Below are 16,110 nucleotides of genomic sequence, written 5' to 3' on the forward strand. Positions count from 1 at the left end.
TGCCAGCCGAATTTCACCCAGATAAAAAAGAGGCATTAAGTTCAAGCCTTGGGAAGCATTTGTTTAAGTTGTGGCAAAGAGAAAGGGCTTATGGCAGTTAATATGATAATTGACTCACCCCTTATAAGGTTATGTTTCTAGAATGTTCCCGGTTCTCTCCCCTGATTGGTTGTTATTTGTTGCAGTATTTTGCATATTTCTAACCCCAGTTTGTGGTTGGAACCATGCCCTCAGGCTCTGCCCTCAGGCCTACCCTATGTATTTTTGTGTCTGCCCGTAGTCCTGGTCTTTGCAGTTTGTCCCTATACTGCGCACGGTTTATGGGCGTTGTCCTTATTTTATTTCTCATAAAAAGTGTTAATTTTAGGCAGACACAAACTCCATCATACCCTTTCATTTTATTTGCACCTCAATTCCCTGAAGTCAGAGAAACCTAAAGTTTTAAAGGTACTGGTTTTCAATGGGATAGGATCCATTTAATTCCCAGAAAGAGGCACAGAATTAGATTTGAATCCAAGTTCGGATTCAGCATGGGAATGTAGTGGACAGCACACCGATGGTTTCCATGTTGCTGAGCAGGGCTTGTCCTGTCCATGGACTTTGCAATCCCCTATTGGACAATCCATGTCCCATGCTCTGCCAGCAAGGAGGTGACACCATCACCGTTCCCCTCCTCATCCCCGTGTCCTATTTAGACAAGAATCTTCCTTCTCCTCTGCTCCAGAGGGTGCTCGAGTGCCCACAGGGAGCCCCTTCCTCGCTCCCGTGGAACTGGTGAGGGCTGGGGTGACGCAGGGCCGTGATGTCACAAAGGGGTTAAGCTCTGGTGTGATGCAGGGCCGTGATGTCACACAGCTGTCCTGCCCACAGCACTGTGACATCACTGCGCCAGCCCTATATAAACCGGGCCAGCCCCCGCAGCTGCCAGTGCAGTCGCCATGGGACGTGCCGTAGCCATGGGTGACGGTGGCGTCCTGATGGCTGCCCTTGTCCTGCTGCTGGCCGCTGTGGCTGTCTGCTGGGCCGGTGGCCACTGGAAACCATGGAGGCAGCAGACGAGGAAGCTCCCCAGGGTTAGGCCCAGAGGCCCATGGAGGAACCGAGCAGCCCCTGAGGCTCCCAGGTTCTCCAGGCCTCGGGCCACCCCTCGCCGGCGGCCAGGTGCTCCCGCAAGCCCCCTGGAGAGCTCCTGCAGCTGCAGTCGCTGCGTGGCAGTGGCCCAAGAGCTGCAGGAAGTGATGATCCGGCACTGGGCACACAATGGGACATCTGTGCCGCTCTTCTTTGGGATGTGGCAGGCGTTGTGGAAAGAACTGAGAAGCTGATGAGGTGAGGCCACCTGCCCTGTTGTGGCTCGCCCAGCTTCTCAAGAAAGCCGCTATCCCTTCAGGAGGATGCTCCCAGCAAGATTGACCTTGGGAGAGCCTCAAGCTATGCAAGGATGGCACGGCAGAGAAGACCCGCCATCCGTGCAAGGAGCTCAGGCTGTCAGAGAACGTCCATGGTGCCAGGAGCCTCCACTATCTCTAACAGCCTCCATCCCTCAGAGAGGCCGTATGGCACTGCACGGCTTGCGGCGTCCTGCACCGGGACATCAAGCCAGAGAACCTCCTCGTCAACCCAGACACTGGGGACCTGAAGCTCATCGACTTCGGTTGCGGCACCTTCCTCCAGGAGAGGGCCTTTGCACAGTTTGCCGGTGAGCCCAGAGCGCGGGCCCTGCTCCCAGTGCCAGGCACTGCACAGCCCCATTCCCTCCTGGGCCACGGGGTGCGGCATTCAGCTGGCTGCCGGCTGCCCTGTGGCACGGGGCAGGCGCTGTGCCCCAGGAGCCGGCTGCTGGCCCTGCCAACAGCAAGGGGCTGCAAAAGCCGGGCCCCGGCTCCTCGGCTTGGCAGGCCCACAAGGCCTTGGGCTGCTCCGCTGGCGTTGTCAGCCTTGCAGAATGGATTCTTGGCTTTAGCCCATTGTCAGGGGGAGGCGGGCAGGCCTTGGGGGGAAGTTGTGGCCACGGCTGCAGCCCCTGCCTCTGGCAGGAGGCTGGCGCCAGGCTCTGGAAGGCAGCAGCCTGCGCCTGAGCAGCGCCGCCCGTCTCCCCTAGGAACACGCACGTACTGCCCGGCCGAGTGGATCGGCCTGCGCTGCTACCACAGCGATGGGGCGACCATCTGGTCCCTGGGCGTGCTGCTGTTGGAGATGGTGTGCGGGTTCCTGCCCTTCGAGAACGAGTGTGACACCGTGTTGGGGCAGCTCTTCTTCCCGCAGGAGGTCTCTCCAGGTTGGTACGCGGCCTGAAGCAGGCAGGCTTTGGCAGGTGGCACCGTGCAGCCCAGCCTGGCCCTCCCGCAGCTGCGCGGGACGTCCATGTGTCCTCAAGGGCCGGCTGCAGCAGGTGGCCCGTGGCAGGCTGGGTGTGGCACGCTTGGCTGAAGGAGGGGACGCTTGTCCTGCCGTGCCGCTCTCCCGCCAAGGGCAGCTCCCAGCACACGCAGCGTGGCCCGGCTTCTGCAGGCGCCGGGAGCAGCTGGGCAGGAGCCTCCTGCAAGTGAGCGCCGCTTTCTGCCTTCTCTCCCCAGAGTGCCAACATCTGATCCGCTGCTGTTTGTCCAAGCACCCCATGGACCGGCCGGTGCTGGAGCAGATCTTCTACCACCCTTGGGTGCTGGGCGGGCATTTCTGATGCCTTGGCGCAGCCTCTGCAGCACCCAGTTCCCGTGTCCCACGCAGGACTGAGGGCCCAGGAAATAAAACAACCCAAAACCCACTGCGGGCCTGGAAGTTTTGTCCTGGTTAGCAACTTCAGCTAAGGGAACCTCTTAGCAAAAGGGGTAATCAGAGAGTTCCCCTCAGACTTTGTCAAGCTTTTGGTGCCTTTCCTCCAGGTTGTCCCTCAAAATCAGAGTGGGGTGGAGCCTGCACCAGTTCCCTGCAAATCGGTGGGAGACAGAGACTACTCCTAGGCCCCTCAAAACTGGAGGAGGATGGAGGCGATCCCCGGGCCCCCCAAACTGAAGGGAGATAAATACCTGCCCCCCCCAAACTAAGAGATGGATGTAGCCTAGAGCATCCCCCAAGTCAGAGGGGGAAGAGGAGACTGCCAGCCACCCCAAAGAGGAGGGGAACTGTGCCTGTGCCAGCCCCACAAATTGCAAGGGGACAGAGAACACCCCTGGCCTGGCAAAGGGCAAAGAGCAGCCGGGGGCTGCCAGGATGGTGACAACACTGGCAACCCCCAAATCAGAGAGGGACTAAGAGCCCGCACAAGCTTCCCAGAAGCAGAAAGGGGGCAGCAAATATCCCCTGTCCCCCTAAGTCCGAGGGGCACAGACACAAAAGGCCACACAAAAAGAGCATGAGGAACCAAGAGCACTGCTGGCCCCACAAGGGTAAGGAGGATGGAGAAACTCCCCATCTGTCTTTGTTTTGGAAGACAGGTGTCAGCTAGGGAGGGCAGGGGCCTCCCCTGGAATGAAAATGTAGACCCCCTCCCTCTGAATTATTATAATTCTGAAATCAAGGGGCTTTCAGGCAGAGATCTGAGGATAGGAATGACAGTTCTTTATTAGTATTTATAACCAGGCAAACAAACAACAATAACTACAGCATTAGCAAGAAAACAGAACCAGGGACCCCGTGACAGCTTTCTCGACTGAGATGGGATGGAGGAGAGGCTTTGTTTCACAAACCCCCTCGGGCGGGCAGTCCCGGTGCTCCTGCAGGGCTCTGAGGAACACTCAGCTGGAACAGCAGGGATGAGCTGAGATCCTGGGCCGGTGGCTGAGGTGGATCAGCAGCTCCACGGCGGTGCCTGGCACTGCCACACATCCCGGCAGGACAGGGGGTGCGAGGCCACCAACAAAGAGGGGAGGAGGAGGAGAAGCAGCAGCAGCTCCGTCTGGATGATGGTGAAATTCCCTTCTCCCCACCACAACAACTCTGCGCCCGAAGTGTCCTTCTCCAAAACTGAAGAAAGCCCACCAAACTGTCGCCACCCTCCTTTTTTTCCTGCCCCCTTCCCTCCTTGGTCCCGGCCAAACTCTTTGTCTTTTTTCAAGCACCCACCAAGTACCCACAGTTAGGTTTTCCCCCCAACTAATGGGTAAAAATCCTATGGGCAAGCCAGAAATAAAAAAGAAAGACACCTAACCCCCACCAGTCCCTGAGACTGGGGCTTGGCCTTCCTCGTGGAGAGGGGCATCAAGGAAGGCTGCAGTGTGATGGAGACTGTGATGGGCTGGAACTCACTGGGGGAAAGGAGGGAGCAGTTGTGAAGAAAAAGGCAGGTGGGGGAGAGAAGTGTTCAGAGAAGGGCTGAGCTACAGCTTGAGGAAGCTGAAAAATGTCATTTGGAGTCATCCCAGATGGATTTCATTTCAGAAGTTATGGAACAAGTTTAATTTTTGGGGGGTGTCGTGTTTTCCCTTGGAGGTGGACACTGTGCAGACTTGAGCTGCATTGCCAGAATGCTCAAGTCTCTGCTGCAGGTCACAGCGTTTCTTCTTTGGCTGATCCCGGCCCGGTGCTGACCCCAGCAGAGCCCTGGCAGAGCCCAGAGCAGCCTCAGCATCCGCAGAGCCCGGCTGCAAGGAGAGAAAGCAGAAACCGCCCGTCAGCTGAAGGCTCCTGTCCCCTTGTCCCAGCCAGCCGCGGTGCCCAGGCCATGCTGGCCGTGCTCAGAGCTGGGCCCAAAGCTGCCCATCACTGCTGCCTTGGGGAGCAGAGCAGGAGGGCAGGACATGTGCCCAGCCTGCAGCCAGCCACGGCAGATCCAGCCCCTCAGCAGCTGCCCAGAGCGGGATGCTCCTGTGCCTGCTGCCATCTCCCAAAAGCTCTTGTCCCAGCCATGCCAAGGAGATGAGGACCCACCTCACACCATCCGCTGCCACAAGAAGAGCTGGTCCCAAACGATGTCCTCAGTCTTCTCCAAGGGCACGGCCCATCCACGCCACAGCTGGTCCCAAGCACTTCCTGATCCAGACTGGACCCCACCTAGAACGCTTCCTTTAGAAAAACAAACAACAAATTAATGAAAATAGGTTACAGACAAAAAGGGGAAACAAGAAAAATAGTAAAAAATCTTATGTCTGTCAGGAGCTTGAGGAAGGCCCAACCCCTACATTCTAGGGAAAAACCCACCCATGGGTGAGAGAAGCCCATGCTTTCTCCCTTCCCCCTGCACTGTCCCCCAAAATCACGGTGATCCCAAAGCAAAGCAGGGGAGTGGAGCAGCCCAAGCCCTTCCTTGCCTGCACAGCAAAGCAGCCGTGCTCAGGTTCTGGAGTCCCACCTGTGCTCCTGCCATGGGGGTTTGTTTGTGTCGGGCTGGCTGCCCCAGCCCCAGCCCGGGGCACGGTGGGTGCTGGGGGCTGTTGGCAGGGCCAGGATCCCACTCCCATTTCGTCACCACCCCAGCCCACGCCCCCAGCCCTGCCAAAAACCAGCTGGGCAGCCACTGAGGAATCAGCTGCATCTGCCCCAGCAAAGGGGAAACCTTTGGTTGCCGGCCAATGCACAACTCTGGGAGCATCCCCCTGGGTCTGGACTTACCTGAAAATTCCCTGTGGAGCCTGGCTTTGAAGAAGGTGCCAGAATCAAAGTCCATCATCGCCAGCTCCTGCTGGCCAAGTGAAGAGGTTGTCATCCTTGCTGCTGTCCTCCATGTCTCCAGCAGCAGCAGCAGCAGCCCCACCTGGTACAGCTTCTCCAGGGGCTCCTTCTTCCCTGGGGTGACACCAGGCTGTCAGGATTCTGCCCAGGGCCCGGCTGTCAGTGAAGCAGGACAAGCAAAACCAGCTCAGATGGTGCCCACCAGTGCTGGGCAGAGCAGCTCAGCTCCAGCACAAGGGCTGTGTGTTCCCATTCCATGACCCCAGTGCAGTGACACAGGCAGGACAAAAAAGTCTGGGTTTCTTTGCTGCTGATTGCCAGGGCATGCGTGGAGCTGTAACTTACCAGGTCCCTGCATCACTGTGCCTGTGGCTCTCTCCCTTCTTCTAGGGCTGATGAATATCCTGCATCCAGGGATCACAGGACAGGTCTTCTAATGAGGGCCTGTCCAAGGAGTTCAGGGATAAACACCACCTGATCAGAATCTGGCAGTCTGGGGAGAGAAACCACAAACCACTGGTCAGTTGGAGAAGGCTCCTGTCTGCTTTGCCCCACTATTCCCGTGCCCAGGCCACGCTGGATGTGCTCAGAGCTGGGCCTAAACTTTCCCATCAATTCTTTGTTTTGGAGGAGAGCAGGAGAGCAGGACATGTGCCACCTCCTCAGCAGCTGCCAGAGCGGGATGCTCACGAGCCCGCTGCTGTCTCCCAACACTGGTGTTCCCCCCGTGCCCAGAGATGAGGATCCACCTTGGGAGAGCCGTTGTGGCAGCGGGAGCTGGCCCCATCTGATGTTCCTGCCCCTCCTGAAAGGGTGCTCCCCGCAGACCATCTCGTGCAGCAGGATGCCCAGGGACCAGACGGTCGCTGCCTCGCCATGGTACCAGCCGAAGTCGTTCCATTCCGGGGGGCTGTATGACGGTGTTCCTATGGAATATGGATGGAGCTCATCAGGGGGATGCTGCTGCTCCCAGAGCCTGGCCCCAGCATCCCTGGGCATGTGGGGGCTGCCCCAGTGGCACACGGGGTGACCTGCTGCCCTCTGCCAGCACCTGGGACTTGGGTACAAACCCGGGGTTGGAAAAGAAGCCACTGGTGCTGGAAGAGGGCAGCGGAAACCCTGGCAAGGCCCGACCATGACACACAAAGGGAAATACCCACTCAGTGCTGGGGAAAAACCATACCCACATCCTCCCTGCTGGCATTGCCCAAAAAATATCTTGAACCAAGGCAAACCAGGTGAGCAGAGCAGTCCAAGCCCATTCTCACCTGCACACCAAACCAGCTGGTGCACAGGTTCTGGCTCCCCCTCTCTGCTACTCCCACCCACGGGGGTTTTGTCAGGCTGGCTGCCCCATCCCCAGCCCCAGTCCTGGGAGAATCCCTGCTGCCACACCCAGGTTGGGCCAGGAGATGCCAGGACCACGATCACCACCCCTGTGTGGGCTCACCTGCAAATTGAGTGTAGGCTGTGTCCTGCAGGTAGGTGCCACAGCCGAAGTCGATCAGTTTTGCCTCACCGGTGTCCAGGTCTACCAAGACGTTCTCCGGTTTGATATCTCGGTGCAGGACCCCGCAGCTGGTGCAGTGCCGCACGGCCGCCAGCACCTGCTGGAACAGCTCCCGCGCCTCTTCCTCGGACAGGAACCTCCGTGCCCGAATGAAACGCCGCAGGTCCTGACACCGCTCCGGGCGCTCCAGCACCATCACGATGGTGTTGGGGAGCTCAAACCATTCCAGCAGCTGCACCACACCGGGGAAGCCTGTGGACACCTTGTCCAGCAGCACTATCTCCAGGGGTGCGCTGGTGCCGTCGGGCTGCGGGAGGAGCACGGTGCCGTCAGTGGGGCTGAGGCCGTGCCAGGGCTCGGGAAGCCCTCAGCCAGCCCGGGATGCTCTGTGCCCTCCGCTGGCCCCACGCCCGCTCTCCCTCCAGGTGTCCTGGCGGCTCCCACCCTGCCGGGCCCCGGCTCATCCCCGCCCGGCACGGCCCGGCTTCTGCCGCTGGCCCCGCTCACTCACCAGCTCGCCCCAGTGCCGGACGCGGTTCCGTGGCACCTTTTTGATGGCCACCTGCAAGCCAAAGGGAACAGCGGATTCAGCTCACCGCCCACCGTGTCCAGCCCCATCCTCCTCCTCCGCCCCCTCCTCCTCCTCCGCCCGCCGCCGGCCCCTCTGCTCACCGGGAGTCCGTCCGAGAGCCGAGTGGCCGCAAAAACTCTGCCAAAGCCGCCGCGCCCCAGCAGTGACCCCACTCGGTAGCGCTGCTGCAGGGCCTGCTGCGCCTTCCCTGGGGAAGAGACGCGGCCGTCAGTGCTCGGCCCGGGGCCAGGAACGGCCCCCGAGCGCTCCCCGAGCTCCCCGGGCCGGGCACCCGCAGGCGTTCCCTCATTGGAACGCGACAGCGGCGGAGCTCGGGCCGGGGAAGCCGCAGCGGAGGCGGCGGCAGCGGCCGCACCGCCTGTGTCCTCCGCGGGCCCCGGGAGGAGCCGGGGCCGGGGCCGGGGCCGGGGCCGGGGCCGGGGCCGGGGCCGGGGCCGGGGTCGGGGCCGGGGCCGGGGCCGGGGCCGGGGCCGGGGCCGGGGTCGGGGTCGGGGTCGGGGCCGGGGCCGGGGTCGGGGTCGGGCCAGGCGGAGCCAAAGGGCAGCGATGCCGCCCCAGCCCCAGGCAATGATGCCCGCCCAGCAGCGCCAGCGCCAGCACAGCCAGAGCTGGGCGGAGGCGAGACCGCGGAGGGACGGCCGAGGACGGGGCCGGGGCCGGGGCCGGGGGCGGGCTGGGGGCATGGCCCGGGCGGGCACGGGGAGAGGGAACCTGGAAGAGGAGGGGACACAGGAAAAGGGAGACCGGGAGAAGATGCGGGACAGTGGGAGAGGGAGAGGAGAGAGAGAGAATTGATAAATTTGCTGCTTTCGCTGCTGTCGCTGCTTTCGCTGCCGCTGCTGCCGCTGCAACTGAAGCCCCGGGGCCGTTTGTCCCCGTGTCCGTTTGTCCGTTGCCCGCTCGGCCCCGCCCCGAGCCCCGCGCTCCCCGGGCAGCCCCTGAGCCTGGCCAAACACGGCAACTTTGCCCTGCTGAGCCAAGAGCCAGAGTCTGGACTCCTGCACAGGGGCACAGCAATGCCCTTGGCTGCTGCTGTGCCTTGTCCCTGCTGAGGCTCAGACACCGTCTGAGCACATTCCCTGAATGCAGAATTTGTACCTGAGCCGAGCACTGCACTTGTGTCTCCAGCATTGCTTTCCAAGGAAAACAGGGCAAGGCAAACTGGCTATAGCTCAGGGTATTTTACAGTGTCTAAAACTTGCCAAGTCTCAGATCTTAGAGGTGAGAGCCATTTGGAATGAATGGGATGGAGAAACAGTGCAAGACGGAAAAGGGAAACATAAAAATAAATAGAGAAAAATAGAAAAAAAATCTTAGTGGTTGTTTCTTTGGATTTTATTTTCATTTATTAAAAAAGCCATTTCAATTTTCCCAGAATCTTCTCCCCAGTCCCGTCTGTTCTTTCCAAAAACCTGTCCTGGAGAACAAGGCGCAGCTCCTGTCACAAGATGTGCCCCCAGCTGCAGCTTCTCTTGGCTTCCCACACTGTGAGTGCAGCACAACTCTTGCAGCAAAGCAGGACAAATGTTTGAAGAACTTGACAACTTGTTCTTTCTTTTCCTTGTGGACAGGGGAGCTGTGCCATTGGTGAGGTTTTCATTGTTCCTCTTCTACCCAAAGAAAACATGATGGGCTACCAGGAATTGTTGGGGAATACAAGCCTGGCTGAATGTGGAGAAAGAATCTCCAGAGCCTGCAGCCAGCAGTGGAGAGCTCATCGTTCCAACAGCCCCATGGACATCTGGAAAGTGATCTGGAACATGAAGATGGGCTGACAGAGGGAGTTTGTTTCTGTGTTCAGTTGAGATGATTCTACATCTCTTGCAGTGGGAGAAATCAAGAGCACAATCAGTTGATGATAAGCAGCAGAACATGATAAGCTGGAGCTCTCAGTGGATGAGAGAAAGAATGTGAAAAGGAGAAATGCAGGGAATGACTTGGTGAACTTTGTGTGTAAGAAGGTTCATTTTTTCCTAATAATTCCCAATTCATTCCCTTTGCTTTTATCCTTTTAACAAGGCAAATTGCGTCTCAGATTCCCAATGAAATGAGAACCCTGAGCTTGTGGAGCTGCCTGAAAGGTGCCCTGTTCCTTTTTCTTCTGCTGCTCAGAAGAAACAATGAAGCGAGTTGGGAAGTTCTGGTTTTTCTTTCTTCTGGTGGATTTTTTCATTTTATTTGGCACTGCAGAGGCAATTTCTGTGATGGCCTCTGTCAGTTGATTCTATTTCAGCAGCAGCAGCAGCAACAGGGCTGTGTTTGAGCACTGCAAATGTGACCTGTGTGGCTTTAATTCCCCTCGACTTAGTGCTCAGGGACTTGGGAGCATTTTGATCTCTACTGATCATGATGCCTGAAACAAAAATCCTGAGTTCCCTGTGACAAAGCACAGTGGGTAGCACTGATTGAAAGAGGCAATTGCAGCTGTACTGCTAAAATTCAAGTGGCAAGCAGAAGAGGGGCAAGAGCAGCCAGGATCTACAATTGCCAAGACAAATGTAGATTAAATAATTTTGTGGGACTTTTCTGGAATTTGGTGGGATGATTCAGGAATTTTGTGGGATTTTTGTGGAATTTAGTGGAAATTTGAGGATATTTTGTGGGATGTTTCTGGAATTTGTTGGGGGTTTAAGAAGATTGAGGGATTTTTTTTAAATTTTTTGCAATTTCATGGGATTTTTTTTGAGTTTTATGGGATTTTGCAAAAGTTTAAATAATTTTGTGGGATAATTCTGGAATCTTGAGGGATTTTGAGGAGACTTGAAGAATTTTGAGGTATTTTCTTCGATTTTGTGGTAATTTGTTTAGATTTTGTGGGATATTTCTGGAATTTGGTGGGGTTTTTGAGAACATTTAGGGAATTGTATGGAATTTTTCTGCAATATCGTGGGATTTTTCTTGATTTTTGAGGGATTTTGTGGAGAGTGGAAGAATTATGAGGGATTCTTCTTAGCTTCTTTGGAATTTTGTGGAGATTTGGTGGGATGTTTCTGGAATTTGGTATGGTTTCGGAAAGATTTAGGGAATTTTGTGACTTTTTTTCTGTAATCCTGAGGAATTTTGAGGAGACTTGAAGAATTTTGTGGGATTTGTCTGAAATTTTGTGGAATTTTGTGGTGATTTGGTGGGATGTTGTCGTTCCGATTGGGAACGGATTTAAAGAATGACAATGGACTCTCAAGGGAGTCACAACAGGAGAAATCCCAGTTTATTGCTTCAGCTCTCTCTTATAGACAGATACGTGGAAAGTACAGAAAAGAAACTCTTATTGGTTAACAAAGTACTACATCACTATTATTGGTCAGGGGCACTCTGCCCCCCCGACTCTCTCCTGCAAGGAGAAACAACAAGCTGCAAAACAACACCTGCAAGGCTGTTTAGTATCTCTGAGAATTGTTTTAATTCCTTCTCATTAATTTCTCAGGCTAGCCTTCAATCAGGCCTGAGAGCTATGTGGCCTGTAATAACTACAGGCACTCTGGTTCAGATTTAGCATCCATATTTGGTCACTCAGGAGCTGGTCTGGGGGCTCCAGAGGTGGGTGAGGAGCATTGCCTTTGGTGTGCCAGGGACTGGCAGACACTGCAGGGCTGGGATAGAGGCTCTGGGAGGATTGGGGTTCCAGGGCAGTGCAGTGCTGGGGTTACAGGACAGGACAAGGCTGGACCTGACCCTTCCTCCCCTTTGAAACACAAAATGTTTCCAGCCAACAATCTTCTCCAGTCTCTCACAACAGTCTCTCCTCCAGTCTCTCACAACAGGCAAAGCTGGAGGTGGAATCCCTATTTTGGTCATGGGCACCTGGCTGAGAAGGACAATTCTTTTCCATAGGAAGGAAAGAGGCACAGGGTTTGGAAAGCAGGTGAGAGTTGGACATCAGGAGGCCAAAGCCAGCCCAACTTGTCAGTAATGGCAGATTTTGTCTGGGAGCAGTCTTTGGATGTAGGGAATGTTGGAAGTGAAATCCAAATTTTGGCCATGGATGCCTGGAGAAGCAGGACAGCTCTTTCCCATAGGGAGGAACTCACAGGGCCTTCCCCAGTGTTTCAGTAGCCGATGAGAAGAGACCCTCAACATGTCAAGGTCAGTTGGACCAGTCAGGAGGCCCCTGGGAGGCCAAAGCAGCCAGACTTGTTCTGTGTTCCCTTGATTTTATGGGGCCCCATAGAGTCACAATGGACCCTTACTTCCATGGGGCCCTGGAGTGTCATAATGGTGCTGTGATTCCATGGGATCCAGCAGTGTCAGAGTGGAGCACTGATTATAAGAAGACCTGCAGTGTCACAGTGGACTCTTGATTCCATGGAGTACCACGGTGTCACAATGGCCTCAGGATCCATCAGGCCCTGCAGTGTCACAATGGTCCCAGCGATTCCATGAGGCCTTGCAGTGTCACAATGGTCTCTGTGGTCCCACAGGCCCCTCAATGACTCCTCTGTTCCATGAGGCCTGAAATGTCACAATGGACCTTGGCGGTTTGCAGTGTCACAAAGGTCTCCTCTGGCTCCACAGTGTCCCCCTGGACCTTTGGTTCCATGCAGCCCTACAGTGTCACAAAGGCCTCTTGGTTTCACGAGGCCCCACAGTATCCCAATGGTCCTCTTGTTTCTGTGGGGACCACAATGGTCTCACTGCTTCCATGAGGCCCCACAGTGTCACAAAGTTTATTTCATGGTGCCCCACAGTGTCACAAATGTCCCTTGGTTCCATGGGGCCCTGTGCTGGTGCATTCCCCCCTCCCCTTCTCAGGCCGCCCTGCCAGCTGAGAAATGCTCCTTGGGCCTGGGCCTTGGCCAACAGCCCCTGGGCTCAGCTCCTCTGCAGCTCATCAGAAACACTGTCTGCTCCCAGGCACTGCTGCTGCCCAAGCAGCTCCTGCTTGCTTCAGGAGCAGCCCTGGGAACTGTTCCTGTTCCCTGCGTGGCACAACATCCCTGTTCTCAGCCTTGCAAAGAAAGCTGTTGATGCCAAGTGCGGCCAGGATGAAACATTGCTGTGCCTGAAGCCCCTCTCTTGAGGCCCTACAAACAGCGCTCCAAAAGGAGCCCCTTGCAGCTCTCCTGGGCCAGCCACCTCCCTCGGAGTGGGGCCTCTGTGAGCCGGGAACTCTCCCGTTTGCTGCACTCGGGGCATCCCCGAACAAGGACGGAGCCTGGGCCGATCCCCCCACTCCTCCAGGCTCAGCCCTTGGCCCGCTGGGGAGATGCCAAAGCATCGGCAGGGAGCATTTCCCTGCCCTGCAGGGGAATTTCTCACAGCTGCCTTGCACTGCCTCTTTGTGTCTGTGTGCACACACCAGTGCTGTGCCCTGGCAAATGGGGCAGAAATGCTGCTCTGGGAGGGGCTGGAGTGCCTTGGAGATCTGAGTCAGGCAGGCCTGTGAGTGAGGGTAAGTCATGAGGTATAAGCTAAGTTAAATGCTGCCTAGTGTTCTTCTTTTGCTCCATTGTTAGGATTAATATAAATTATGAGCTAATTTAAATACTGTTTAGTATTATTCCTCTGCTAATTTGATAAGTCATAGGTTGTGAGTTAGGTTAAACACAGTAAATGCTGTATTTTAATTAGCAAAATGTTTTGCTAAATTGTGACATTTGAGGTTTCAGTTAAGGTTAAGGTATAACTGAAGTCCTGTTAAGTTTGAGCTGTTAAGTGAGCCAACTCTGGGATGTTATCATTTGTTGCCATACAGCTGTACTGTGATGTCAGAGAAGACTGTGATGTCAAAAATTCAACCTGTGATGTCACAGTCTGTTCTGTGATGTCACATCCTGGTCTGTGATGTCACAGAGCCACCCTCTATGATGACAGTCTCTGCTCAATGGTCTCACACCATTCTTTATGATGCCAGAGTCAGCTCTGTGATGTCATAACCCCATCAGTGATGTCACACAACCATTTCTGTGATGTCATACAGATACCCTGTAATGTCACAGCACATACTTTGACCTCACAACCAGGTCTATGATGTCATACAGCCATGTCATGATGTCACAGCCATCTATGTGATGTCACACAGTCCCCTCTATGATGCCATAGCTGCTCAGTGAGGTCACACAACAAACTCTGGGATGTCACAGCCCCATCTGTGACCTCACACAACCCACTCAGAGCTGTCACACAGCCCCTTTCTGACATCACAGCTGCTCTGGGCCTCCAGGACACAGCCACAGAGGTGCTGCTGGGACACAGCCCCCTCTGGCACATCCCACAGCCCCTGCCAGTGCTGAGCCCCTGGCAGCTCTGTCTGGGCCTGCTCTCTGTGTCCCTGAGCTGCCCTGGCAGGGCCCCAGCCCTGCTGGGCTGTGCTCAGGAGCTGCTCCTGGCCAGAGCAGTCTCCCTGTTGCTATGGTCTGTTCCCATGGCAACATCTGCCCCATTGTTATGGTCTGATTCCATGGCAACCATCACAGGCCCTGTTGCTATGGTCAGTCCCTTGGCAGCTCCATGGAGACCCCATGCCAGGGGTGGTTGCCATGGACACCAGCTCAGGCCTGGAGCCAGAGTCCATTGCCATGGCAACCATTTGCAGTCCCATCCCCAGGCTCATGGGATCCCAGAGCCACAGAATTGGCTGAGTTGGGAGGGAGCCATGGGGATCCTCCAGTCCAACTGCTGGCCCTGCACAGGACACCCCAACAATCCCAGCCTGGGCCTGGCAGCGCTGGCCAAACGCTGCTGGAGCTCAGCCAGCCCTGGAGCTGGGAGCCTTCCCTGGGGAGCCTGTTCAGTGCCCCAGCAGCCTCGCGGGAAAAACCTTTTCCTCACATCCAGCCTAAACCTGCCCGCCTCAGCTCCAGCCGCTCCCTCCACTCCTGTCCCTGGGCACCAGAGGGAAGAGGTTCCCGCAGCCCCCAGCCAGGGACCCGCTCCCAAGGCTGCTGCCATGGCAACCAGGCCTGGCACCAGCTGGGATGCTCGGTTTCCATGGGCTGGGCTTCAGGAATGGCATTCCCCAATTTCCTGCTCCTGCTGAAACCGCGCTGCTGCTCGCTTCCCTCCCACCTCCCATGGAAAGCACAAAAGGCAAAGATCCCAGGCAGGGATAAGAACAATTTATTGAGAACAGCAACAGGATAAGGAACAAACAGACACAGAAATACATTTTGTAACAGAAAGGATAAGACAAACCATTCACAGGGAAAACTAAAACACCACCAACTGTTTCTTCCTGAACATGCATTTCCTCCTGCCAAGAAAGGACACCTTTCTACTCTGGTGAGAGAGAGGGAGTCCTTTTCCTGCCCCTGGCAATGACCTGAGATGAGATTGAATATAATGACAGGACCATGGCCAGACTCTCACGTTCTTTAATCCCACATCATGTCATTACCACGGGCAGGAAAAGGTACAGGTGTCTTCCCAGCATGGATAACAGGGAACATGGATCACCATGTCTCTTCCCAATGTCAGTCTTCCAATGTGAGATGAAGCTGGAGCAGTGCACAAAGCTCTTCCTGCACTTGAACCAATCGCAGGGCTTCCCTTACTGGTGCTTCCGTTGGTCTGGTCAAGTTAGAGCTCCGGGTGAAGCTCTTCCCACACTGTGCACATGTGTAGGGCCTCTCCCCAGTGTGGATGCGCTGGTGGATGATGAGGTGGGAGCTTCAGCTGAAGCCCTTCCCACATTCCCCACACTCGTAGGCCCATTCCCCAGTGTGGATCATCTGGTGGCAGATCAGTTTGGTGCTCTGGCCTAAGCTCTTCCCACACTCCAAGCACTTGTAGGGCTTCTCCCCATCCTGAAGCTGCTCATGGACCACCAGCTCAGAGCCCCGGCTGGATCTCCGGCCACCTTCCCGGCACAGGGTGGGTCTTTCCTCCTCAGAGCACCCTGGGATGGGTTTGGAGCCCCTCCTCCTGCGGGACCTCTGGGGATTTTCCTCCCTGTTGGATTCCTGCACTGTGGAGCCACTCAAAACAGCCTCTTCCACAAGGTTCTGCCGTGGGGATTTGTCCTCCCTGGTCTCCATCCTCAGCTTCTGGTCTGGGGGAGGAAGGACAAGGAGAGGATGGGATTTGCCTCCGTGCCAGAGGGAAGGGGAAGGAGATCCCCCCAGTGTGTCCCCGGCAGGACGGCGTCGGCAGCGGGGTTGTCCTGCAGCTGGGGGCCAGGCTGGGCTGGGAGATGGAGCAGGAGAGAGGGGGAAAGGGGCACTGACTTCCTCCTCACCTGCCTGGGTGTCCCATGGCATCTTCCTCTTCCTCACAGCCTGCTTCTCCATCCAGCCAAGGTTTGGGATTGGAAACTCCTGGTTTGAGAAAAAACAAGGAATGAGCACATTGAGTTTGATGGTCCCTCTTACCAAGCCCATCTCTAGAAGTCACCTGGGCCTCTGACATGACTTAGTTTGAAAGGAGTTTGCTAAGGAAGGCAGAAATCACCACTGAAATTGATAAA

General features: G+C 56.0%; 2 protein-coding genes and 1 long non-coding RNA gene across 3 annotated transcripts in view; all 3 read right to left on the reverse strand.

The window, feature by feature from the left end:
• LOC147645220 (uncharacterized) overlaps positions 1–16,110 on the reverse strand; it is a 170,070-nt gene that overhangs the window by 108,114 nt on the left and 45,846 nt on the right. The window lies entirely within an intron of this gene.
• Positions 4,393–5,839, reverse strand: LOC147645224 (uncharacterized). The gene is made up of 3 exons (XR_015282428.1): positions 5,548–5,839; positions 4,867–5,001; positions 4,393–4,580 (listed from the first exon to the last, which is right to left on the reverse strand). It is a non-coding gene; the product is annotated as an uncharacterized LOC147645224 (long non-coding RNA).
• On the reverse strand, positions 6,294–16,024 carry LOC147645225 (serine/threonine-protein kinase pim-1-like). The gene is made up of 4 exons (XM_086874753.1): positions 16,016–16,024; positions 7,058–7,424; positions 6,357–6,533; positions 6,294–6,307 (listed from the first exon to the last, which is right to left on the reverse strand). The coding sequence occupies exons 1-4, from the start codon at positions 16,022–16,024 to the stop codon at positions 6,294–6,296; spliced, it is 567 nt and encodes a 188-aa protein (XP_086730879.1).

This window comes from Cyanistes caeruleus, unplaced genomic scaffold (assembly GCF_971803275.1).
Source record: "Cyanistes caeruleus unplaced genomic scaffold, bCyaCae1.hap1.1 HAP1_SUPER_30, whole genome shotgun sequence".
Lineage (NCBI taxonomy): Eukaryota > Metazoa > Chordata > Aves > Passeriformes > Paridae > Cyanistes > Cyanistes caeruleus.

What these genes read in the sequence shown, in the direction of transcription:
- LOC147645225 (XM_086874753.1), bottom strand. An exon ending in AGCCTACACTCAATTTGCAG is followed by an intron (nt 6,534 to 7,057) that starts GTGAGCCCACAC and finishes CATATTCCATAG; the next exon opens with GAACACCGTCATACAGCCCC.